Raw genomic sequence first — 27,105 nt, 5'->3', positions numbered from 1 at the left:
TTTAGTTACAAAGAAAAGTAACACCTTGTTCATCGGAAAGAATGACATCTATGTCAAAATCTGTCCCACACCTGAAGGGTTTCTCACATTAACATAAATGAAAGCAACGACTCTTAAGCTTTCACTAATGTTTAAAGTATTATTTTCACCGTGAACAAGAATTAATTACTACAATTACCATCACATTTTGACAGATGTATACTTGTAAGATATTTGTCTTTCATTAGAAAGGCTTTGAAGTTTGCAATTTTCAGTAACTGATTGCACTGTATGTAGTCTAATTAATTGGGGACATTTACAGTTCAATTACAAATGGGAGTAAATGAAAGAAAAAGTGTGCCCGGCCATTTCTTCATAATCTTAGTGTGGCCTTGATGAACTATTATCAGTAGAAAAATCTTGTCTATGTATATTTATAATCTGAGCCAGAATAAACAGTATCAGAAGCTAAGTCCAATTATTTATATCATTCTGGCAAAACTCCAAGGCAGCAACATAATCAATCTTCAAGGGAATGAGGCAAAGAGTCCACAAAACCTTGATGATAAATTTTCTTAAAATATGAAAAGATATTAACGGCACCTGGCTGAACGCACTATATTCTGATATGTAAACTATGCTGTCATAACAACTTCTCAAATGACTGTTTTGGCGTCAGAATATATGTAAACACTGGTATGGACAAAGGCCTTGTTTAGTTGACTGATTTCCATGTACTAAGTAGTTATCACAAAACCTGAAACTCAATGTACAGGAATGCTGAGACACACGAAGCCAGGCATCATGTCCTCACAGCACAGATGGAGAAACAGAAATTGGGAATTAGGCAGACCCATGGCATATTTAGCCACCAAGCTAAGCTGTGAGGACACCACTGGCAACATTCTAATTGTCAGTCTCTAAAATGTTTAAAACAAGCATCTAAAAATTAGAGATTTTAACAGCCTTGAATTACTTCACCACTAGGGCACTGTTTTCCTTCTCGTTACATCTAAACTAGTTATTTCTGTTTTGCCCTAGGATATAATGAAAGACTAAAAAGAAATAAAGGCAAGTAGTTGGACATTTCTGGTTTTAGCATTATTGTTGGTTCTTAATATCCACAGTACTTATGGTCCATAAAGTTGCTAAGAACAATGAATGAGTGAATACTGAACTAACTAAGCTGCAAGTGGAATCCTGAATCAAGCTTCTAGAAGCCTCTAATCACAGGATTATCAAATAATCAACATACAACTTTGTTTAATGTGTTTTACCATATATATATATATATATATATATATATATATATATATATATATATATATATATATATATATAGAGAGAGAGAGAGAGAGAGAGAGAGAGAGAGAGAGAGAGGAGAGAGAAATATCTGATTCTTTAATACAAACTAACACCAATAGGACTGTACCTATAGTTAAAATTACATAAATATGATGATTTTCTGACATTGGACTCATGCCAATAGCATTAAAAATGCAACTTAAAGCATGGGAAAATTTATCAAATGTGCACATTTTCCCCAAGGTGTACCACAGTCTTGTTGCTGTGTGGAATACTACACACTTGACAGCACTCCAGCCTGCTGCTCTGAGATTGTTTTGAGGACCAGAAATCACAACTGAAACATAAAGTTACAATGAACATGTCACCAGCTCATCAGAAGGACCGTAGTTAAGGATATAATAGCAGGTGGTTGGTTTTGACTATAAGCATGATTGGTAATTCGTGGGGTACATCCTAAGGTGTGTCTGTGAAAGTGGTTTTAGGTAAGATTAACTAACTAGGAGAGGAGATCCACGCTGAACGTGAATAACACTATACTCCATGAGCTGGGGTCTTCATCTGAATTAAAAAACAAAAAGGAGCAAGAGAGCCAAGGGCCAGCATTCACCTCTTTCTACTGCCTGGTCCACTGAGATGTGAAGAGCCTTACATGGACTCCTGCAGCCATGGACGTTACTAGGCCTTCCCAGCCAGAATGGACTGTGCCTTCAAACCAGCTACAATAAGCCTGTCCCCTTAGGTTGCCTTTCGTCAACAATGGGAAATTGTTAATATAGGCAGGGTGCTTGCTGTCTTGTTCAACTACAAAAAGCTGGGAATGTGTGCATGGAAAAAGTTAATCACAAAGCAAGGTCAAAATAAAACGAACTCAGGTGTGCCATGTGATTTATTATGAGAGCTAAACTAACCGCGGTGAGTGCCGCCTTTGTCCAACTAGTGATGTGCTACCCACACGGTTGGCTGACTTTGCTATTTACATTTCCAATTTCAAATACGTTAACTGGGTATTTTAAAAATAAAGTGAAATCTTGACTTACAGAAATTTTAACAAAACTAAGAATTCCCTGAGGACATGATGTAAAAGGAGATTTTAGTGAGCCTGCATAAGCCAGATGCCTTTTCCTTAAACTGTATCAACTGCCTGATACCAAACCCTCAAAATGTATAAACCCTCCAGAGACAGGGAAATAGTTGAAAAACTATGCATTCAAACAAGACATATGTTTAGTATTTTGAACTGCAGCATTACTCAGCTTTGGGTTTTCTTTAAATTACACACACACACACACACACACACACACACACACACGGTTTTTTGAGACAGAGTTTCTTTGTGTGGCTTTGGCTTTGAGGGGCTCCCTGCCTCTCTGGTATCTGTTCCATGCATGCTTATCTCACCAAGTCACAAGAATGGGCATTCTGTCTATTATGTTTACTCTTGTATTTCTAGGGCCTGGGCCTATAGTAGGTGCAAAAACAGATAATTCTTAAGAAAAAAACTCATCGTCTAAATATGTTATGAAAGAAAAAGATATAATGCTTAAAAGAGTCCTATACCTACAGAAATGACTGTTAGCAATGTATAGCTATTCATGACAAGTTCCTAAAGTGGGGCCCGTGAGATGGCTCAGTGGGTAAAGGCATGTGCCACCAACCATGCAGGCCTGATGATCTAAGTTCAATTCCTCTCAGCCCATGTAAAGCTGGAGGAAAGAACAGAGAACTGCTGTCTGTCTGCTAACATTCAGATATGCACCATGGCATCCTCTCTCTCTCTCTCTCTCTCTCTCTCTCTCTCTCTCTCTCTCTCTCTCTCTCTCTCACACACACACACACACACACACACACACACACACACACACACTAATAATAAATAATCTAAGTTCTTACAGAGAAAAGAATAGAAAGTGCCAGCATATTTGGAGGGTAGAAGAATGGAGAAAAGAATACTTGGTGTTATTTTTCATTTAAAACTCTGGCTATCTGATAGAACTAAAAGCAAAGTCACCAACATTGTGCATACACTCTCTGCCTGTGCATCTCTGAAAGCTATAACAGAAGCTGCTTTATTAGGGACTGTACTGCTCACTACATCGTCTGCAATAGAATTTGAATTTTTCATGCATACAATTATCATTTTGAGTGGTCAAAGGCAGAGCCTCTAAACCACTGTTCCTGGAGTTGTAAAATGGAGGAACTTCCTCCAGATGGGCGAATGCTGAGCCAGCCCCTGAGGAGGAGCACACGAAGGGAAATGCAGGCCCCACAACTAGGTCAAGAGCAGTTCTGGCTGGTGCAAATTTTCATGAATTCAGACTCTGCCTACAAGTCAATGCCAGGTCTTTTCAAAGAAACCCATTAACTAAAATTATCAAAATAATATGTTGTATTTTCTTGGAAGAAAGTGCAAAGCCCTCTGATTTGCCTATAAAGCCCCCTTTCCACCTGCTTTTGAGAACTTTGATGTTCACTCTCAGAAAATAATTTTCAGAGTTATCTGCTATTAGGACAGTGGTTCTCAACTTGTGGGTTACGATCCCTTTGGGGGTCGAACGATGCTTTCACAGGGGTCACATATCAGATATCCTGCATATCAGATATTTATATTACAACTCATAACAGTAGCAAAATTAATTATGAAGTAGTAACGAAACAATTTTGTGGTGGTGGTGGTGGGGGGGTGGTCACCACAACATGAGAACCTGTATTAAAGGGTCACAGCATTAGGAAGGTTGAGAACCGTTGTATTAAGAGATTATTTACTGCCTCAAGCTCATCTGTCCCAAATTTTAAAAATACTATAGTGATACATATAGCTATATTCTTTAAAAGATCCCCAAGGCTCCTGCCACTTTCAGACCCTAACATAATACATACATGAGCCTTAGGTAAAGTCTGCGTATCCCATCTCTGTGAGGGTCCCTTTCTGAACCACATACCACTGGAAGAATTTACAGCTGAGCAAAGGCAGGCACTAGGAGTAATTTGGAATTCTTCAGTGGGAGCTGGTGATAACGTTGCTTCAGCAAAGACCTAAAAGCCATGGCTTTTAATCTTGTAGTTATTCCGATAAATATCAGCTCTCGCTGAGGGAGAACTCACTCAACAGCTGATAGGCAGAGGGGGAAGTGACAGACTCAGGGATGAGATTGAGATTCCTTGTTCCCTCTGTTATCAGGAAAAGAGATATGAGTAACAAAAGCCAGTCTGTGAAGTTGGGAATTAGTTAATGCCTCAAAAGCTAAATAAAACGGGCAAAGGCAAGTGTTTCTTCACTGTACATCCCTAAAGAATACAGAAAAAAAATGCAATGTTTCTTCATATGTTTTGCTCAACAGCTTGTAAGAGGAGAGAGTTTTGAATCTTTTCATTCATTTATTTAATTTTTTTTTTTTTTTTTGAGACAGGGCATCTTTGTGTAGCCTTGGCTGTCCTAGAACTAGCTCTGTAGACCAGGCTGGCCTGGAATTCACAGAAATCCACCTCCCTCTGCCTCCCAAGTGCTAGGATCAAAGGCGTGCAGCACCAATGCCCACAAAGAGAGTTTTGAATCTTAATAATAATATTTTTCAAGGATAATTCATGACAAATAGAATTGTCCAAAACAATTCCAAAATTGGTCCAAAAACAGTGCTGAGAGAGCTCTCAATCTGTGAATATATGAATAAATTAGTAAGGGTGCCATGGCAGTGCAAGCCAACTTCATTCTGATCACAGACGGAGTTCTATAGAACTATAGATACTGGCCAGGAAGGAGGGAAAAGGTAAAGGATAAAGGGGAAAGGTTCAAATCCAGGGGTGGGTCTAACACAGCTGAGGCAAACCATTCCTTCCCTCAGAATGAGAACGTCTTAAAAACTGCCCCAAAGTATCAGTTGTTCCAGAATTAAAGACAAGACAGTTAAACCTGTGACAGAGAGCATATAAAAAAAATTATTACTCCTAAAAGACCTTTAACTTAATGTTAGAGACATCTAATAAAGTAATTTAGTGCCGTAATAACTTCTGGTTTTGTTTTGTTTTTTCAATGAAATGCAGTCAGGTAAAATTTCAAGTTGTGGGATGGAGAGTCGAGGAAGGCAATTTCCAGCATAGTCTTCAGGGGCTCCACATGCTCACACAAGTGCAGACCTGTGTCTGCATAAGCAAATGTGCATCAAGAGGCACACAAGACGCAGAGAACGGGAAGCAGGGTCCTTCCACAGGCAAGCACAAACACTGCTATTGTGCCCTGTTCTGCTTCTCCAGATGGGTCCCCTCTGCAGAAAAGACATTCCAATGAACTCCCAATACAAAGGCAGTTTGCTAGTTACAAGGAGACCTTTGTCTGAATCCCCACAAGTGACAGGGTCAATCTCAGCCAATCTTGACATTTCCATGGAACCTTTCCGCAAAGTTTTTTGGAAGCCCAAGTCATTTCCCGAAACCTTTTGGAACTCCAAAGAAAACACTGTGAAGATAAAGGCCCTGTTAAGATCCATACCTAAAGACATTCGCTAAACATATGAGCCACTCAGAATATTCTCCTAGACATACAATGATTTAATCTAGATCCTGGAAAATTGTAGAGAATGGTAATAATATGCTGAGTTGATACTTAAGATATTATTCATCTCTCCTCCTAGAATACAGAAAAAGAATCTTTAAATTTTTAAGGGAAATTGTATTTTCACAGATTTTTACACAAAGCTGAGATCTTAAAAAATTAAAATAAAATCTGACCACGGATTGCTCAATATTTACATTACCACTTAAGAGTTAAAGAATCTGTTCACTTAAATCCTGGGAGGCTTTCAAACTTTTCTACTAAAGTTTATTTTGGAAATATATTTTTCATACTGAGTATCAGAAAATTATAAATCTGAATTAAGTCCTCACTTTCCAAACATACATTTTTCTTTTCTTCCTCCACTCAGTGGTGAAGAAGTTGAAGGAATTTAACATAAGCTATTGAGATGCCTTTTTAATACAGTGAACTACAAACTGCCAGACACTTGTACAATCAATCTATTTGCTTATGTTCAGATTATACTATAGCACTGCAATGGGGCAGGACCACATTCAGAGACAGTTTCTAGTAAAGACAATGGACAACCACCCTTGCTTACAGTGGCCATGAGGATATAACAGGATAATGAAACCAGCATGTCACAGAGCACACAATGCCTTGACTTGTAAGGTCTACATATTTGAAGAGGTCAAAGCCATTCAGATATAAGAAAAGCATTTACAATTCTCCACTGGAGGATGAATGCCAAAAAGAGCAAATCATAGTGATTTTCCGTGTGTGTGTGTGTGTGTGTGTGTGTGTGTGTGTGTGTGTGTGTTCCCTTGAACTCTAAAGGGAACTTTAGTTCTTTTTCCAAAAAAATAATTTATTTTTATTTTATGAGCAGTGATTGGTGTTTTGCCTGCATGCATATCTGTGTGAGGGTGTCAGATCCCCTGGAATTGGAGTTACAGACAGTTGTGAGCTGCCATGTGGGTGCTGGGAATTGAACCCCGGTCCTTTGGAAGAGTAGCCGCTGCTTTCAACCGCTGAGCCATCTCTCCAGTCCCTGAACTTCAGTTCTTTAGACTAAACTCTTTCTTTTTTCGAGACAGGCTTTCTCTGTACAGCCCTGGCTGTCCTGGAACTTGCTCTGTAGATTAGGCTGGCCTCAAACTCAGAGATCCATCTGCCTCTGCCTCCCGAGTGCTGGGATTATGAGCGTGTGCCACCATGGCCTGGCCAGACAAAATTCTTACCTTCTACACGTGTTATTTTTGATAGGTTGTCCAGGGTAAACACATCTGAAGAATCAAAAACCTCACTTTTTTAAAAAATAAAATTTAAGCAATGAGTTTAAGTAGATTCACATAATTAGTTTGGGCTCAACATCTTTACTTGTAAACAGAAAATGATGGTACTTGATAGTATTCTAAAAGGATCCAGTCAGAAGAAACTACTGGTGTTGAGATATGGAAAACTCACACTTCGATGCTTACAATGAACACACAACAGTTTAGAAGCAAACAACTAAAACACTCACAACAGCTTGCCTTTGCAACTTCATTTACCCACCATCCCTGTTGTGCTTAAACCAAGTGCTAGATTTAACTTGGCTAGACCATCAAGTTTACATTAAGATCTTTTCCATTGCCAAAAAAAACTGGGTGGTCTTGCTTGCTTTAGTCACAACTGGCGGAGTCAAATAAAAAAAAAAAAAAATCCATGAAATGGTTCAAAATCCACAGCTGCAAATGGAAGGCAGATGAAATACTGCAACTAAACCCCAGCCATTGTTTCTTTTTCCACAGATTTCTCCTCCAGTTTAAGGTTGGTCTCAGTGAAACTAAATTGCTAACAGTGTAGTGGGCTCTAACTGGTATCTTTATCTGAACTTAAATCTCTGTGTGACAACTCAGAACTCACAGGCTTATGCAGGCAATGCATAAAGGTGAAGGGGAGGTATAGTCCCAAATGCCTGCATAAAGGTAATTGCAACAGACCAGTTGGCAGCTGGAACATGCCAGGGCCTTTGCCAAACACTGGTATGAAGAAGACCTTACCATTTACATGGAAAACACCAGGTTTTAGTTGCCAACTAAATCCTAGTTAATGTATCCTGTATGATTACAATAGCCTCCATTTGCTTTGGCTTTGATCATATGCTGTGACCCATCACCACTCTCCTAGGTTCAGATCTCTGTTGCTGTGATAAAATACTGACTAAACCAACTCGGGGAAGGAAAGGGTTTATTGGCTTACACATCCACATCACAGTCCATCACTGAGGGAAATCAGGGCAGGAATCTGTGGACAGGAGCTGAAGCAGAGGCCATGAAGGACTGTTTTTGGATGACTTAAACTGCTTATACAACCCTGCCTTAGGGTGGCCCTGACCACAGTGGGCTGGGCCTTCCCATATAGATTATTAATCAAGAAAATATTCCACAGATATGCTCACAGGCCAATGTTATGGAGGCAATTCCTCAGTTAAGGCTCTCTCTCCCAGATGACTCTAGTTTAAGCCTACTTTTAAGCATTGTTCTGGACCAATGCTAGCAGAGGCAATTAAATAGATAATATTTTTACAAAGCTGGAAAAACAAGATCCAGACATATTTAGGATACCTCCATGGGTAAGCATGCTTCCCTCCAAGACTGGTAACCTGCGTACCTGAGTTCCATCCCTTGAAAAAAAGAAGAGACTCCTACACAAGTTGTTCTCTGACCTCCATACACAGGCTGTGGCATGCATACCCACCCCCACACACATACACATGCCTCCCACACTACTAAATAAATGTTTGAAAGTATTTAAAAATATTTGAAAAGGGATTGTTGTATGATTGCTTACATGGTGTTGTCCTAAAGACTCTAAAGACTTTGCATGTAATTTTTAATTATCAAAACAATTCACAGAAGGTTAATTGTAGAAAGGGGGGGGCTTTTTAGAATTTAGAATCAGTAAGCCCTTGCCTAACATTTTACTAAAATGAATGTATCTTTGAAATTTGTGGGTTACGTGTAGGAACTATAATTTTCAACATGCTGCTTCCTGCAAGTACTGATAATAGTAATAATATATTTGAACATAAATACTATTGAAGTTTGTAGAATGGTATCAAACCTATATTATGCTAATTACGACTTGACAAAAAAGGGGGGCAGGTCAAGGGTCCACAGGTACCTGGCTTGAGGTGCCCTAGGAGAAGAATGGGAGTAAAATGATCCAAGTGTCCACTGTCATAAGATCCTAAGTCCACACCCGGGCCTGCGCCATCCATCCCAGTCTTCACCTATTTTTTTTCCCTTGTCATTGAGGTCCAGAGGAGCATCATGTAGAATCAAAGACAGGTCCAAGGTGTGAGCACTTCTTCGTCTTTCAGGAAGTTCCCATCTTCAGTCACTCATACTTTCACCTCAACTTCCCCTACTTCCGCCCTTGTCAGAGGAAAGCGTGCTAAATGTGAGTAGGCCTCAAGAGGATTATTCTGGCTTTAGGGCTGGCTATTTCTCGGCTTCTTTTACTGCCAATTTCAATTTAAGCTTTTTGAGTTGCCTGAAATAGTTTCTGAGCATCCAGCTTGGCCCAAAGTACCACTGCTGGTGCCCGTCCCAGTCCCAGTGAGTTTGCTAGTTGATGGCCCACACCATCTTCACCAGGATTTCAGAATGAGTATGTGTTTCCAGTTACCCGTTTCTACTCAGCAGCATCTGCTGGTCAGTTTTGCAGACCCTCAGCTCTCCACCTGGTTTCCAAATTCTTAATTAGAGAACTGCATCCATGGAGACTTGAGTAGCCCTTATTTTTCTGCTTGAGTGACTACCTATTTCTTCTGTTGTTGTCACTTCCCACACATTGGTGTGAGAGGCTTGCAGAGAATTTCAAATAAACTCCTTGGGCATCTGTCTCCAGGTGGGGAAAAAGCCAATAAAGGTCACAAAGAATGGCTTCTATGCTTCTGTCTGTGAAGTGTCTGCTGGAGAAATTGGTTTTAGGAAAGAAAAGGAAAGGAAAACACAGTTTATCTGTTTACTGAAGGCAAGCAGAGCAATGGGCTTCCTTTCCAAAGAATCCCTGGTAAATTATATTACATGTTGAGTAAAGAAGGAACATTTGCTAACAAGGAATTCCAGAACAGCCATTACTTCAGGGCAAAAACTAAACAGGTCCCTTGATCTAAAGAGTTCTGTATTCTCTGGCCTAGTTGCATTTAATGTGCTTTTCTTTTAGAAGTTAGCTGCATGAATCAGATAAAAGGGTGAAATGCTAATATTGATGCCATTAAAGACTTTGGGAGGTTTACTGTTATTTGGTTAATGAACTAAAGTTTAGAATTTTAATACCAAATAGAAAACATATTTCAGAGTACACATAGGCTGTGCCATTATTTGAACAAAACACCATTTTTGGTACTATTAAGCAATTTCATAAGGCATGTGTACTTAACAATAGTATTTAATGTCCCTTGATATCTTAATTTTAATATAACTTGATTTAAATGGACAAGCAAATCAGGTAAGTATTGTTTCGTGTGTTTACTGTTATCATAGTTTACTCCCTAAACAAAGAGGGAACTAGAAGAGTTGGGGTCAGCTGTTCATCATATGCCAGGAAAAAGTCATCTCCCCAGGACACAAAAGTACACTGAAGGGCATTCTGACGGCACGCTGCAGGAGACAGGCAGTTTTTGCTTCATATGGCTTTCCAAAGAAATCGGATGTTTCAATTTCTTTAATGGGAAAAAAAGAAATAGCTTTTTCCACTTGCAAAGTTCTTCCCCTACCTCTTTTACAGGATGCAAATAATTGCACACAATGACATAATGTTGAAAAGGAAAACACAGAATTGGAGGTAAAAATATATTACATATAAAACATCAAAGACTCATCTAATTTTCATTTTGCAGAAAACTTTCTAACACAATTAGCCTTTGTTTAGACCTTATAGTTTCTGACCACAAATGGGTGGCTAATACTTAGCAGCAAATGAGTGAATTTCCTTTGCTGACAGTATCAACCTCTAATAGGGAAGTATTTTAAATTCTCAATTAGAATTGGACATATTCTACTGCAAATTGACATAAAGCAATAACACTTACCGTTAATACAGCAATATTATATGTACATTATTCTAAACGGACACCCAAACAAGAATTAAAGGGAAACAAACAGGCAAAGCACATTTCTATTTATGACACAAACCTATTTTTTTTAAATTGAAGAATCTATCAAATATTTCTATTTTCATTTTTCATATCAGGCTTTTAGAACATCATTGATCCTTGAAAGAGAAAAGGACCATGAGTCAAGTTATCTCACAAATTTGAAACGCAGGCAAGATGTTCACTCAGTTAAGGTGCAAGAAAGTAGATCCAGGGTTGAGAGTCACAGACTGTCCACAGACTGGCCCAGAGCCATCCTGGTACCACACCTTTCTAGACTTTTCTCTAGTCATCCTATGAAAACAAAGTGACATTCCTTCTAGGAGAGATCACATAGAGAGTCAACAGGAGGCTAGCTTTCCCTCCATACAGACTTTTAACAAAGAGTTAGAAAGTAGACAGTTGGCAGGCCCATAGCACCAAGAAAGATGCTATCAAGAAGTAAATTCACTAGGGCCAAAGGATCGGAAGGCAGTACCCACTATGTAGTCCTTACACTACCTAGCTCACTTATTCCAACCACAGCCTCCTCAAGTGTTTCTGGGTCAAAATGCTGACATTCATCTTTGTACTCCATCTATAAATTTCAAGGCAGGCATTCACATTTGTGCAGGACTATTACCAATTGTACCCAGACCCCATCTACTAATGGCAAATCACAGGATTACTCAAAAATACATTTCCTTGGAGGTATATGGTTTCATCATCATCACTTTAAAAACCTCTGCTATAAGATTAATAAGTTATTTAAACCCACAGTGATAGGAACCACCTTTGTGACTCAATTCTACAGCGCCATTCAGGAATTCTTTAGAGCGCTTTCCTTTCTTTTTTTTATTTGCTTGTTTGTTTTTGTTTTGTTTCTTTGCAACAGGGTCTCACTATGTAGCTCTGGATGTCTTAGAACTTACTCACTATGTAGAAGAGGCTGGCCTTGAACTGAACTCACAGAGATTTTCCCACCTCTGCATCCTGAGTACTGGCATTAAGGAAACTCCTTTCAACTAGACACCTCATCATGTGCCACATTTCCATGTTTAACATGTCCCATACAGGAATCTTTTCTCCCTCACAAGGTTCCAATGTTACAGAAGCTCCAGCCATAGTTAGACAGGCAAAAACCTAGGAAGCAAATGAAGCTTTGCTCTTTCTACCAAGTCCTCAAGAATCCACATTCTAAACACCTTTTGAGTTCTTCCTCTTTCTGCTTTATCACATTCCCACCACGGGTCTCTCACCATAGGTTGTTTCTCTCTACAGCAGGTTCTACATGGTTCTTTCCAACACAAACATTTAGCCCCCTATACAAATGCTAAGTATGAAATTCCTCAACCAACAGTAGAAACCCAGCCTCTGCTCCTTTGACCTCACCATTGCCCTCTAAGCCCATGACCTCTACTGTGACCCAAACATTCCCATTTCCAGGCATGTGTTAGGCTTTGGGGTGCCTCAGCACACATGCTAGGGTTGTTCTACAGCCCCACAATACCAGCATCCACAAGGCAGACACTGGCTAAAATGTGGTGTAGCCCTGAGCCTAGCAGAACAGGAGGCTCTGTAAGAGTGACTGAAATGAGTGATTTGTCACATTGAAGAGAATCTAAAAGAGAAACACCACTGACAGGCGCCTATGCATACACTTAAAATCAGAATGGTCTTTGTCCTTGCTGCCTGTGTGCAGATAATGCTCTCTCCCACGGAAGGGCCTCCTGGTGTTTAATCAGCAAACAGAGGAGCCTGAGGTGCCACAAAGGGTACCAGATGCCACACTGTCAACCTGGATGTCAATGATGTTCTGACCTCAATCTACACCAAATATGCTATCACCTACGGCTATCTATTTCATTACATAAAAGAACAATCATGCTGATAGGCATTGCTGTATCCACAATGCTCTGCTTCATCAGCACTGTCCATTGTCGGTAATGAGCATTTATCGGGGGTTTTACATTTTCTTACTCTAGAGACCCTTCCATGAGTGCCATGTTTAAGATTTTAAGAGTCACTCCTGATGTTCATCAAGTGACTGCTGCATCACAAAGGCCCTGCAAGTCTTTTAAGCATGCTCCTTTTTTAAAAGGCTATCTATGAAATGACATTCCAAATTTAATCAAATAAATGTTTGTAATTGGAATTATTGTAATATAAATGCAGGGTTATCAAGCAGAAGGGGCTCAGTTGAGATTTGACAGATCACACAACATGGGCAGCTATCCAAATCAGAGTACTGTGTTCCAAGGGAAACAGTAGATATGTGACTAATGAAAGTACATCTGGTTTTATTTTTGTAATGAAAGCTGAGAAGTTCTACAGTTAGGGTTTTTTTTTAATGTTTTTTAATGTTTTATTTTAGATTTATTTATTTTGTGTGTATGAGTGTTGTGCCTGCACGTGCACACGGAAGTCAGTAGAAGGTGTTAGACCCTCTGGAACTGAAGTTATGGGTGGCTGTAAACTACCATGTAGATGCCTGGAATTGAACCTGAGTTCTCGGCAAGAGTAAAACGTTATCTCATCTCCTGAGCCATCTCTCTAGACCCTACAGTTTTATTTTTTTTTAAATAAAATTAAAGTATTAATGTTCAGAATAGCTATGTACTATGTGTTATTACAGATATGAAAGCCTTCTGATAAATTCATGAAATATTTAAACTGTGTGAATGGTTAAAATTAAAATGGAATTTTAATCCATAATTCAACAAGCTGACTTATTCCAGGTTTAACTAGATACAGACTTGTCAGCCATGAATTTGTTCAATGTCTCTATTGTATTTTAGGTGCACATTTCAGGCCACTTGTTTCATTTCTCCTTTTATGGGCTTCTGTGTCTCACTATTTAAATGTGATATGAGTTATACGAGGTAAACTACAAAAATTAAAGAAACAATTCTATTAGACAAAGGTGATTACTCTTTATGTTTTCTATTTTTTATTTTGAGACAGGTCTCGTGTAGCTCAAGGTAGCCTCAAGTTAAAGATGTAGTCGATGATAAAGTTAACTCTAGTTGCCCCCTCTTGAAAGGTGGATTGCAGGAGTGGGCCACCATACCCAGGTTATGTGTTACTTGGAATGAATGGGCCCAGTGTCTTATGCATGCCAGATATCAACTGAGCTATAACCCCAGTGTATCTTTTATGTTCTGACAAGTTTTACCTTTCAAATAATTAAAATCTAACAATTTAAAATTCTTCTCTTTGGATCTTTATATTCTGAATATATTATGAAAAAATAATTTTTAAAACATTCTTCTAAAGTTTTTTAATTGATTGTGTAATTATTCCTATTATAGACCTATAACTCAATTAAACTCACATTACTGAATTCAGCAATCTTTCAAGAAAAGTTTGACTTCCAGATTCCTTTTTTGATTGCTTGTGTTACATGTTACCCACAAAACTGCACTGTGGTGCACCATAGAACTTTTGGTCAACAATAGACAATGCAAAAGATGGTAGTCTCATAAAAAATAATGAAACTAAACAATGTCTAGTGTCTAACCACTTTATAGTGGCCATGTGGTCGTAGAGCAATGCTTTACTCGTGTTTGTGGTGACATTGCTACAAACAATCCTAAGGTGCTGCCATCTGTACAAAAACAGAGTAAGAACAAACATTTGACAGTGACGAAACTATGTCAGCAGTTCATGCATTTCCTTCTTAGACTTTTATCACCAAATTACACTTCTTTTACTTAAAGAACAAAAGTTCATAAAGTCATATGCCATGTTACACTGGCAGCAGCATCTGGTATCATGTATTTCCTGTGTCTTATTTTTTCTTATGCTTACTTAATTCTGTTTTGTTCGTGGCTCTAGGAGAAATAGCCAATATCATCTACATTACAATATCACTTAGGTGTGTAGTAGGCTACACCATCAAGGTTTGTGCAAGTGGACATCAATCTAAGGCATTTTCACAATGACAAACCTCCCCCTCTCCCGGTGATGGATTTCTCATATCTTAACCTGTGAGCAACATGTGAGTTCACACTAATGCTCTCGTTATTACCCTAAGGCTTCAATATCCTATGTTCATTACTGAGAACAGTCTACTTACTGTGCTGAAAAATACCACTAGTTATCAGTTGGACTATAGTATGTTCCAGAATGTTTTAATTAAAAAAAAAAGTTTAAGAGAAATGCTAAAACTACATTGAGATAACACTCCTTGCTTAACAGATTGACAAAAATCTAAAGATGTGTTGACAGGCTGCTGGAAAGGCTGTGGAGGTGCAAGGAGTTGTCTGTTGTTAGTGGTAAAGCAAGGTGGTTCAAAGACTTTGGGGGAATTTAGCAATACAGCACAAAAGTACATACGCATTCACCCTGTGATACTGCAATTCCTCCTCAAATTTTTTCCAAAGATAAAATAACTAAAACACAACAAAGCATATGCACAAAGGGCATAGTGAGGCTGAAAAACAAGCCTATGTCCATAAACAGAGGGCTACATGAGTAAGCCATGACACGGCCTCTCAATGGAGAAGCAGGCAGGCAGAAATGAGAATAGATGTCTTTATAAATGACTAGGGAGCAACCTCTAGTCCACCTCATTATATGAAAAAAGAAAGATTGAGTCAAGTGTAAGGAATGTGCTTGTAGTATCTATGGGAAGAGATAGAATATGTGTGTGTGTTTTTATATGTGTACACACACATTTACATTAAAAGCAAAGATAAACAGTAACTTTTGAGAGGAGGGTAGTGAGATGGCTCAACAGTTAAGGGCACTGGCTACCAACCCTGACAACCCAGGTTCAATTCTCTGAACTCACAAGGTGGAAGAAGAAAACTAACTCCTGCAGTTGTCCTCTGACACACACCTTATGGCACACTGCACCCCTACCCCAAATAAATGTAATAAAATTTTTAAGATTTAACCATACAAGGAGGGAGCAGGTGGTTGGGACAATGACAGAGAAGCTGGGCTTCTTGGTTTGATAAAACTGTGTAAGCTTTATGGAACTTAAACAGACATATAAAAATTGCACATTTAATGCACGTATTTTGATGAGCTTGGTGTACCTACAGGCTTTTTTGAGTATATCTTGTTCCGTAGATTTGAATTTGGACCTTTTGTTTTTTTGGTTATCTACTGAAAATAAAAAGCCATCCAGCAATGAGCACCTCCTGAATTCTTCAAAAACACCAAAAGACACTAAGGCTCTTAGGGCAAACAGCTGACTCCAGATCTAGAGCAAGAATTATAGACCATGATCCTGAAGTACTCTATAGCAAGAAGATGGCCAAAGGTTAGTAAGGCTAAAAAGAGAAAAACCTGGACATCAACAAAGAGAGGAAGTACATCGCAGGTACACTAATAAACAGATGTGCATTTTCCTTATAGAAATATCCATTACTGGATAAATAAAGTGCGGTGGATTAGAGGAACAGCATCTGCAGTCCTTACTGACCTGACAGATCTGAGAAGGATCGTCAGCCCCATGCTCTGCTCCCTGAAAACTGCTGCCCAATCGGTAATTTGGTGCCTTAATTGCAATACAAAAGTATTTTTAAAAGGGGAGATACTTTTAATTACAGACGTGTAATGGCTTGTAAAATTTAAGTGAAAGGGTTAAGGGGAAGAACGTTTACCCACAGAGTGTTACCATTTAAATAAAAATGAGAAAAAGTATATTTCCTCACATAAATCATAATCTATTTTGAAAGATACATAAGGAAGAAATGTTTGTTCTAGCTGCTTTCCAGGTGGCCAGCAAGCAGTACATAAAGAGAATTCTTACCATATAACCCTTTGTGACATCAGCATTTTAAAAAAAATGAATCTATTACACACATACCTATACACATATTAAAAAATAAAATAGGATAAAATTATAAACAAAATTTCATTATTAAACATTGAGGTATTTATCCATCAAATATCATGTGTGTATATGTGGAAATACTTAAATGAAAAAAAAAACAAATCTAGAAAAAAATGTTGAAAATAAGTTTTGAATGTATGAAAATGTACTACACAAATGTATCAACTTCTCAGGACAAAACTCAAAGTGACATAATTAAAAACACTGTTACAGTCTACCCAACTATTTGTACAGAAGATAAAAGCTCGAAGCCTGTCCTTTTTTTACTAAAATAGACAAGTGTCACAGCCTAGCCCAGAGCAGGCTCCTGCTCCTGTAAACAAAGAAACAAAGGAACAGATGCAGGGAAGGAGACAGGCTGGGGAGACCTGAGTTAGGTTCCTGCTGAGACAAGGGGCAAACACAGATGCTCAACATCTAAATCACCAGCTCACAGCACATCCTGAAACTGACTTCAAGGGTGAAGACACCAGCCAGTTGTGTGGAGAGAGATTTCCTAACCCCAGCCACTCCTCTGTCAGAGGACACAGTGTCCCTGGTAAGTACTGTCCCAGACTGGCCACAGGCAAACTGAAGAGTACTTACTTTTTGCTGGCCTCACAGACATCTGTAATGTTGGAGAAAAGGTGATGCCTCTCAGTTTTAGTCATTGTGTCACTCAATTCTTTAGAATCTTTAAACATCCGTATCAAGATCTCCAAGCTGAGTAAGTATGAGTGCTCAGAGGATATGACTTCAAAGATGGCCTGGCAAAGTGAAAAAAATAAATGCTTTGTTAATTACTTTAATTAAAGAGTTAAATACAACATTCACTGTTGTCTATAGGAATGACATGGGAAATGCATCACCAAACCACTGTCTTTATGGAAGGCATGTGTACCTAAATTGAGAACTGTCACTGCTTGTACATAAGGAAAAGTTAAAGAGCCAGGATGACTTTCCATGGCATCCTGAGGTCATGCCTTTGCCACAGGGTACAATCTATGGAAGGAAGTAGGGCATGTCATAAAATCTCACTGTGACACTAATTAACCTTTGGGGTCACCTCCTCTAGCCCTGCTTTCAAAGCACACTGCTTCAGGGACACTAAGAATTTATGATCACTGGCTCACAAATAGTTCCCCTCTCGCTCTCTTCTTGTATTTGTTCCTTCTCTCTGTGTTTCAATACGACTAACTTGCAGTTAACAGCAGCAAATACCGTGTGGCATGACCGCACCTACCCTTAGAAGGTTCTTAGCAGCCACAGGAATTCTTTTCTATAACTCATACAATTGAAAGTAATTCCATCTGCTCAACAAGCCACCCACTCTGCTCTCAGCAGTGTCTCAAGAAGGAACAAAGCACCCTCGGCAGAGACCCTTGGTGACAAACGCGGAGGTTTCTGATAACTGTGAATGATGAAATGCCACGCCACATCTACAGAGACACCAACGCCCTGTGTAAAGAATTCGTCTACCTCTTCAACAAAGTCAGATTTAGATTCTCTACTAATTAAGAATGCTAGGAGAATTTCTTGGTGGGGTGGGGGGATGGGGAGTGTAAATATTCTTACAGGCCTGGGTACCATGACCTTTACATCTTGTTTCTTTCAAGCCTCTGCCCCAAGAGCACAGAAGATGATTGCTGGGTGGGAGGACAAACATAGGCAGGTGGATTCCCAGCTGCCAATTTCTAGCTGCCAATGGCTGGGCTACAGCCTGCTTATCAAGTAAGCAGAGCGAACTGTTCAGAGCTGACACTGTTCACTGCGCCCCCCCCTAACATCTGTAAGGTTTTGGGAGTCTTGACCATAAAGATTCTGGTCTAGCCTCAGCTAAGCTCCAAGGAATTAACTGACATAACTATTTAAAAACTAAAGAGTAAGAACATGAAAAGTTAGCCTGTACCTTGTACAAGTCTATGCAATCAACACAACTGTCCCTAAGAACTATAAAACAAACTCATGAAAATTTTCCATTCTTGAACAAAAATAATAGGTAATATAGGTGGTTGATGGATTTTCTGCCTTGGAATGACTTCAAATATTTCCAACAACAAAGGCTTCTGTAATCACACCCAAAATACAAAGACCGACTAAAGACACAGCAAACTATGCAGAACAGAGCACATGCAAAGGTAAGTGCAGAAAAGTTTAAGGCAGTAATGGTTGACTACATCACTAAAGAGGCATCAACTACTGGAGAGCGAAGAAGGGTACGCCTGAAGAAGAGAAAGGAGTTAGAGCATGAGACTTAAGCTGTCATGGTATTTGTATGAGAAATCTCAATAAAGATATTTATAATTCAATAGATATAGGCAAAATTCAAATGCATAAGATGTAAAAGACAGATTGCTTTAATAGACTTAAGACTTTGGAGAAATCCTTGAATTTGTCAACAAAGAGAGAAATATCATTTATTCTATAATAAACACCAAAAAAAAAGGCCTAACTTCTGCTAGCCCTTAGTAAAACTGATATAGGCATTCAAAGAATGGAGCACCACACAGAGGCTTAAACAATGACCAGAGGGAATATACACCATCACAGATAAACTCCTAAATATGTTGAGTGTAAAAAGTAAACAGTCTAACATTTAATGTATGTGTATGTACATGGAATACACAGCAATATGTCATTGAACTTCTCTCTGGAGAAGAGAGAAAGGAATTGAATCAAGGAGAATATAAGATTTTATTAACTTTTATTGTCTTCTAAATGTGAAAAAAACCACGCATTTGTTGATTTTTCACCTGTGGGCACCCTCAAGTGCTATGATATATTCATTAACTTTTATAAACTTAAAAATGCCATTATTATGAACCCACATATTTTTCCTTTATTCTATGTCATTTGTGTAAGACAAGGACACCTTCGTATCTATGCAGAATTAATTTACCTGTATGTAAAAGCGCATGTATGTAAACATACTAAGATGCATAAGATGAGACAAAGTGGCAGCTTCACAACATTGTAAAAATGAGCAAAGCTGGGTGTGGTGGCATACACTTGTGATCCCAGCACTTGGGACACAAAAGCAGTGGATCTCTGTAAGTTCAAGTCTACATAGTAAGTTCCAGGAAAGCCAGGGCTACATAGAAAATCCCTGGCTCAAAAGAGCAAAATAACAACAATCAAATAAAAAGAAAGAGCAAAAACTTTAAACTGTACTGATTTAAATTTCAAGTTATAAAGTCCTATTATCTGGCTTTTTTCTTATGTAAACTTCATTTTTGGTGTACTTCTTAATTCACAGAAACTTTGCGAAGGCAATTAATAAGTCCATGTCTCCTTCTCCCGGTTTTCCCCACACGACGTGCACTACACCATCAGGGTATATTGTGTAGAGACTTATTTAAGCACTAGATTCTGCTTTTGGCTTTTTCAACTCCAGGATCTACCATCTGTATTTCAACATATTTCTTCCAGGTGCTTCGTTGCTTAAATGCAAATGATATTATGACCCTTGTACTATTTTTTTTTTCTTTCTGTTCTGGGGGCTAAGATGTGTGAAGCTTCATTCAAGGACAAAACCTGCTGTGCTCACAGAAAGAAAACAAATATGTTTCTGAACACTGACCAAGCACACACAGTAGATGAAAACAAAAGGAATGAGTGACGCCATATATCTCTCAGAGCAAGGAACATACCTCTTGTCTCTTTCTTTCCTCCTGGCTCACAGTTTGAGATAGCCCATTTCTTTTCACCTAGAAAAAAGGGCAAAGTAGAGTTTATCTCACTGACTTTAATGGCTTGCTTTCTACATAAAGCACATTCTTTTAAAATGAATTAAAAGAAATTAGACCAAATGTGGGATTAGCATAGTTCAGTGTAAAAAATAAAAAAATAAAAATTAAAAAAAACACAATACAATGCCATCAGTTCAAGTTTTTGTTTTAGTCTTTAGTTCTGGCTATTTCCAGAATATCCAATTACCTCCAAGTCGTAAAGAATAAATTCGAAATTAAAGAAAACAATGGACAGCTCTGAGTGTTTACTGTCCAAGTTTTCGCACAGAAGTCATCCTATCACTTAACCATTGGACTGTCAGGGCTCTTTAGAGAGAGCCAATCCAGGAAAAGCTCCTCCCACAACCTTGCCAAGCACCAAGCATCTCAGCAAAGATGTAGCTCTGAGTGTTCTGTGAGAAGCCACAGTGTCTCCAAGACGCATGCGCACCAGCAGCGTAGTTGATATAAAGCAGTGCAGATGATATAACACTGTGGTGTCATCATTTGAGTCAAAGACAAACTCATCTCAACTACCACCCTACTTGACTGTTGTCACTCCCATTAAAATCCAGTTTCTAAACCCAAGAACAAAGGTGGCCCCCAAACTCCAAAAAGCAGGGGTCTGGTTTTCTTCTAAAATACCCAACAAAAGAAAGATAGTCCTGATTTTCCGTCAAAGGTTGACTTAACAGAAGATTGTCATGAAGAGGAAGAGTCACCTCTGAGCATGACAGACAGAGCTGCAAGAGAGGAGCCTGTACTTCCTCAAGGAAAGAAATCTGCAGCAATGAAATGAGACCATCTTTACACCTTTTGTTGTCTTACTTCCCCAAAACATAAAGAACTGTTTCTCTAGGCTCATTATTAAACTGATACCTAACATTTTCCATCATGAGCTTAAAAACCTAAAAGAACATGTCTGATATTTGTTACATCTTCAAATTTTAAAATGCATCCACAGTCACATGAAAATTGTAATCATTTGATATCCACTATCATCCACGCAAACAAATTTCCTTAGCAGTTGGACAGTTCACATTGTTCTCGTCTCTTCTTGAAAGCATATTCTTAATGTCAATTTCCCACCAAAATTTTCATAATGTAATATAAAAAGCTATGTCTTTGGGTTTCCTGTTAACCACCATTGGAGTACTAAGAAACCAGAGATATTTTTCAAGTTTAATTTTCTAAAATTTCCTATTGTCCCTATAATCCCTATACTGAGCTCCAAGTATAAAGAAATTCTCCTGAAAAGTGTAATCCCCACAGATGTCATTAACAATTATGATCAAAGCAGCACAATTACTAACATTGGGGGGGTTGTTTGTTTGTTTATTTGTTTTAATTTTTGTTTTTTTAAGACAGGGTCTCACTATGTAGCTCTAGCTGTCTTGGACCTTACTATGGAGACCAGGCTGGCCTCAAACTCACAAAAATCCACCTTTAATGCCTCCTGACTGCTGGCATTAAAGGCATGTGCCACTATACCTGACAGCTATTAACAACTTTAATTCATTATGTATAAAATGTAAAAAAATTTTTTTGTGAAGACATTTCTCATTAGGAGGCGGACTCATGATGCCTTTAACCAAAAAGGTTCCATTAAAATCAGTATTTCGAACTTACTCTGTCGTTGGGATCCCTGTTTTTCACCCCAGGACAAAACAACATGGAAAGATTTGAGATGGGTATGAGACTCTCTGTGTATCAAAAGGGTAAGGAAGCACTTGTGAAAGGGAAGGTGGGAAAAAGGCTCTGTCATAATGCCATCTACAAGTGGACGTTTAGAAAAATACTCAGATGTTGAGGTTCTAGAAGATGAAACCTTAGAAGTATTCCTGGCTATCATCAAAAGATCGTCACAAGGTCCCAAGGGAGTGACGCATACTCTATCATGAAGGCCAGTGGAACATAATTCTCTCTACACAGTACTGCTGTGGAAATTGCAGACACACCATTGTCTTTAATTTGCTTTTGATAACAATTTAGAGAGCAGTAGAACAGAAAGGAACCCCAAATCAATAGTAAAATCAATAGTCATCTCACATTTACTACACGCTGGGAACTGTGTTGAGCATTTTATATATTTTCCCATTGGATTCTCATAAAACTTGTGGAAAATTAATAGTGTTCACAGATGGTGACAACCGAGGCTTCAGACCCAAAAGAACATAGCTAGTAGGAACAAAGCCAGGATTGGGTCTATGCCTGTCCAACGACAAAGCTTCACTTTTGATGATTTATAGTGACCCTCTGCTCTCTATGAAAAGCACCCCATTTCTAGGGCTGGGCTATCATCACTAAGACTCCTTCTCATGCCAGCTCTGCATAAAAGTTTCCATGTGTTTTTTGGACCATGCCCATCATGGAACACTCTTATCTTTACCTACCATCGTGACCTGAGGTCAACCTGTCAGCAAGAACTCATGGGTAAAAAAGGCTTCCGTACGTGTTTTAATAAGGCAGGAGACTGGCCAGAAGAATGCAATCCTTCAGAGCTCTATTTGGTAAGCCTGGGCAGGAACTTCACAGGATTTCCTGCCCGACAAAGTCCTGGCGGATGGATGTGCAGGCAGGCACAGGGCCTCCAATCCCTGCAGGTGAGGTCACCAGCAAGCCTTTCCCCATTGCTGGTTTCTCTATCCAAGTAGAGTTCAGATCTCAAATTCTGCTGGGCAGGAAAATTAAATACCTTGCTAAGAGACCCACAGAGATGACAGCTGGTATTTCTGAGAAGTGAAGAGTATTTCATCCTACCAAGGGAAGAAATCAACAGCTAATACAATCACCCTGTTGTTGAGGGGGAAGATAAGTATTCTGAAGACGTTGAACAATCAATGCAAAGAATTATCACTCCTCTGTAATACTAATGCAATGAATGACAAAATATTCCTTTTACCAAGTCATGTATAAAAACCAGTGGTGTCCCAGACAAATAGAGTGAAAAAAAAAAAAAAAAAAAAAAAAGACTCCAGGAAGTGTTCCTGAATTATGATTAAGGAAACTGAATTGGAGCATATTCAAGGAGGCTGAAAGTTCACTCTGGTGAGTTATGACTAAGTAGTCCCTTGTGGCTGGCTGCCAAGGTCACAGGACCTGTCCTCCCGTATCAGCCACTGACCCCATGGAGAGAATGCCAGGAGAATCGTGTTGTCTACCTAAAGGCACTTCCACATTCAACTCTAAATTAAGCAGCATCTGAGGTGTCTGGCAGCCTTCTGGAAGCACCAGGTCGGGAGACGAGATGAGCTGAGAAAGTGTGGGGAGATGTGGGGAGGAGTGTGGGGAGATGACCAAGGAGAGAGTGACCTGCAGAGCCACTCAGAATGAGTGACAGAAGCCAGAGAGAACCGGAGGAGAGGAGGGCTCAGGAGCATAGTGCAAGAGGGATGGAAGGAAGGGAGGAAGGCAGAGTGCAAAGGAAGGGAAAAAGAAAGAAGAAAGAAGATATACAAAATGCTTTGAAGAAATCCTTTTAAAACAGATACTCAAAATCAGAAACCGGGATCTTGTCAGTAAACTTAAGCTGAAGTGACTAGAAAATCCAAGGCTTTTTTCTTTTTTTAATTATAAACAAACAAGCAAACAAACAACAGTGCAGCTTTAAAAGTTACAAGCTTTTTGAAGTTTGCCAGCTTTTGCTAAGAGATTCTAAAGAATGGTCAAGTTTATTCCACGTCCCCAAGCGATTTCCTTGTTTTGATGTATGGAAAAGGAAAAAGAACATACTAGCTACTGAGACACAGGAATCCCAATCTGCCATCTAAAGTCAAAGAAACCAAAATTGTTCAGCATTCTTTTTATTTCTATATTTTTTAATCTTTTTTTTTTTCAACATGAGAATCCCAGTGGCCCACTTTATTGACTTTCTTGGGATTACTGCCTGGAGGGTGGGTTTAGCCCTGTGGCAGTTTCTTCTATCTTCCGTCCCTAAGTTGAACATTCACACTCATGTGATGCTGAACAAACAGCTTCCCAGTCCAGTTCAGAGCCTCCTGGCAAGATTCAAGCATGGCAGCCTCCTTCATCACTTCCTAAATATATACCTCATAGCCGAAGCCCCAGCTGGATACAAATGGAATCACACAGGTGGCCAGATTAACTGCATGTGAACTTTCTTGCTTAATTAAATTTACTTATCATCCATAAGTAGAATTCTCAAAGTATCTCCATGAAACTTTAAGAACTGAAGTCAGTGTGGGGTTCTTGATTTTTGCACAATCTAACCAATTCAAAAAAGTGCTCAGATCTTGTCATGCAGACACTATACACAGTCAAACATGTACATATCTCTAACATTTTAAGTGAATAAAAAGCTTTTCAAACAAAGCACCAGAATGTGCAAGACTGCACTTCTGACCTATTAAAGATAGGAAAATATATCTGTGGTTTATAGACAGAAAATAAAAGAAACTCATTATGTTATAATATGTCTAATTTCACAATTGTAAATTATATATTCACTGTTCTAATCAGTACTTAAGTTATTTTCCTTTGATCTTTGTGACCTATAAATTTTGGATATCTAAATGATAAATTAACAATTTACTAAACTTAATAAAGAGCACTTACTTGGATACGGAACTCTCTAGTTCCCTCCTAAAACAGAGTTTACCAAATCTCTAAAAGGGTAAATACCTCAAAGCAAATACCCAGATATTAATTCATGCCAATTTCCTTCTTGAAGTCTGAATGTTGGGTCTCCGGCTAAAATTCACATACTGAAACCCTATCCTCCAAGCCGATCCTATCAGTTGGTGGAGTCTCCTAGGATGTGATGAGATCATGCAGGTGGGGCCATCAGGACTGGGACTAGTGCCTTTAAAAACGGGCCAAAAGGAGACTCCTAGACCCTGATACCATGCAAATGTGTAGCAAGAAGGAACTGAGTCAGAAAGCAGCCCCTCACCAAATATCAAATCTGCCTTGAACTGAACTTCCCAGCCTTCAGAACTGTAAGGAACGCACTTCTGTTTTTATAGTCCACCTAGTTTGTGGTATCTTGTCATAGCAGCCTGGACCATGGCACTCCGCAAGTCTCAGCTTCTCAGACAGCTGTCACGGGCAAGGGCAGAGAGGCTTCTCCACCCATTTCACTTCTGCAGGCTGCACAGATACACTACGCATCTTCACATTGCAGAGGGCTGACGGGAAATCCATAGACTTCATTAGTATTTTATTCCCTAAGACAGGAGTATCAGCCAAGTTCTCTAAGGAAATCCCTTAACCCTGAACCTGTCCATGACCTCTCTGGGCAGAGCTGAGACCAAGAGCTCCAGTACTTGGCTCAGTAGACCAACGTTTTCTGTGGTGCAAAGACATGTTCTTGGCCCTCTGTGATGTAAAGGCTCCTTCTGGATAAGATGGATATCTGTATTCCTTCTATTTCTTCACCACTCAGGGAGAACAGAATAGGGGGACCCATGTAAATGGAACAACCAAGAAGACTACTGATGGGTGATGTCCCTCCGTATGCTGTAAATGTGTTGCTCTGATTGGTTGATAAATAAAATGCCGATTGGTCAGTAGCCAGGCAGGAAGTATAGGCGGGATAAGCAGATGAGGAGAATTCTGGGAAGAGGAAGGCTGAGTCAGGAGTCACTAGCCAGACACAGAGGAAACAAGATGTGAGGGCAGAATTGAAAAAAGGTACCAAGCCACATGGCTAAACATAGGTAAGAATTATGGGTTAATTTAAGTATAAGAGCTAGTCAGTAATAAGTCTGAGTTAATGGCCATTCAGTTATAATTAATATAAGCCTCTGTGTGTTTACTTGGGGATGTGAGTGGGAGAGATTTGTCCCAACTGCCAGCAGGCTGGGACACAGGAAATCTTCTGACTACAAACTCAGAAATGCAGCCAGTGAAAAAATGATTCTGCATATTTATAATCTAAAATCATTCTGTTTTCACTAAGCACTTTATACCAGATTCCTATTAGAGCGAAGCCTGTTAAACTTGCCAATGTTTACTCAATTGATGAAAATAAGCTGGTTACTCATTTCCAGTTGCCATTCTCTACTCATGAGTGCCCTTCTCAACAGCCCAGGTGGAAAGGAGCTACAAAGAAAAAAAATATGCTCTAGGACCCAGTCATCCCTGGATCCTTCCAGTCTTCCACAACTAAAGTAACCCCTCAAGTATAAGTGAGCCAGAGTTCTTGTGCAAAGACAGCAAGGCAACTATTTGTGATAATGACACAGTGTCAGGGTCCAGAAATAGTGGCCTCTACTTAGAGGCACCATAGGCGCTCTCTAGCACCACTTCATCTACAGAGAAGGGTCCCAAGACATCAAACTAGAAAAGCTACAAGGCACCATGGGACATCTCTCTTTCAAAGTATCAGAGACCTACGTACCTAAGACCAAACACATAAGGTCAAGATGGAGGCAGTACCACTCTCCTGGTGAAGAGTGAGTAAACAGAGAGGATGCTATATTTGGAGCAACGGAAAGAAGCAAGACAGGAAATGGAGGGAGGAAGAGAGAGAAAGAGCCAGTAAGGCACAGACTTTGCATATATTTTAGTTTAAAATATATCAAATAACATGCCAGTGACTTCCTGACTCCTTTGTTCAAAAGACCAATCCACTCTCTGATCTTCTGTTGTTAAGCTCAACTCTATCACC

General features: G+C 39.2%; 1 protein-coding gene across 1 annotated transcript in view; it reads right to left on the bottom strand.

The window, feature by feature from the left end:
* Arhgef26 (Rho guanine nucleotide exchange factor 26) overlaps positions 1-27,105 on the bottom strand; it is a 118,970-nt gene that overhangs the window by 70,350 nt on the left and 21,515 nt on the right. Inside the window, exons 4-5 of the mRNA XM_059265412.1 lie at positions 20,397-20,453; positions 17,353-17,513 (exon numbers count right to left, since the gene is read on the bottom strand). Of these exons, the coding sequence (XP_059121395.1) occupies positions 17,353-17,513; positions 20,397-20,453 (218 nt within the window). The remainder of the gene's footprint in view (positions 1-17,352; positions 17,514-20,396; positions 20,454-27,105) is intronic.

The sequence above is a fragment of the Peromyscus eremicus genome, chromosome 6 (genome assembly GCF_949786415.1).
Source record: "Peromyscus eremicus chromosome 6, PerEre_H2_v1, whole genome shotgun sequence".
In the NCBI taxonomy this organism is placed as follows: Eukaryota; Metazoa; Chordata; class Mammalia; order Rodentia; family Cricetidae; genus Peromyscus; species Peromyscus eremicus.
This window is presented reverse-complemented; position numbering and strand designations above follow the sequence as displayed.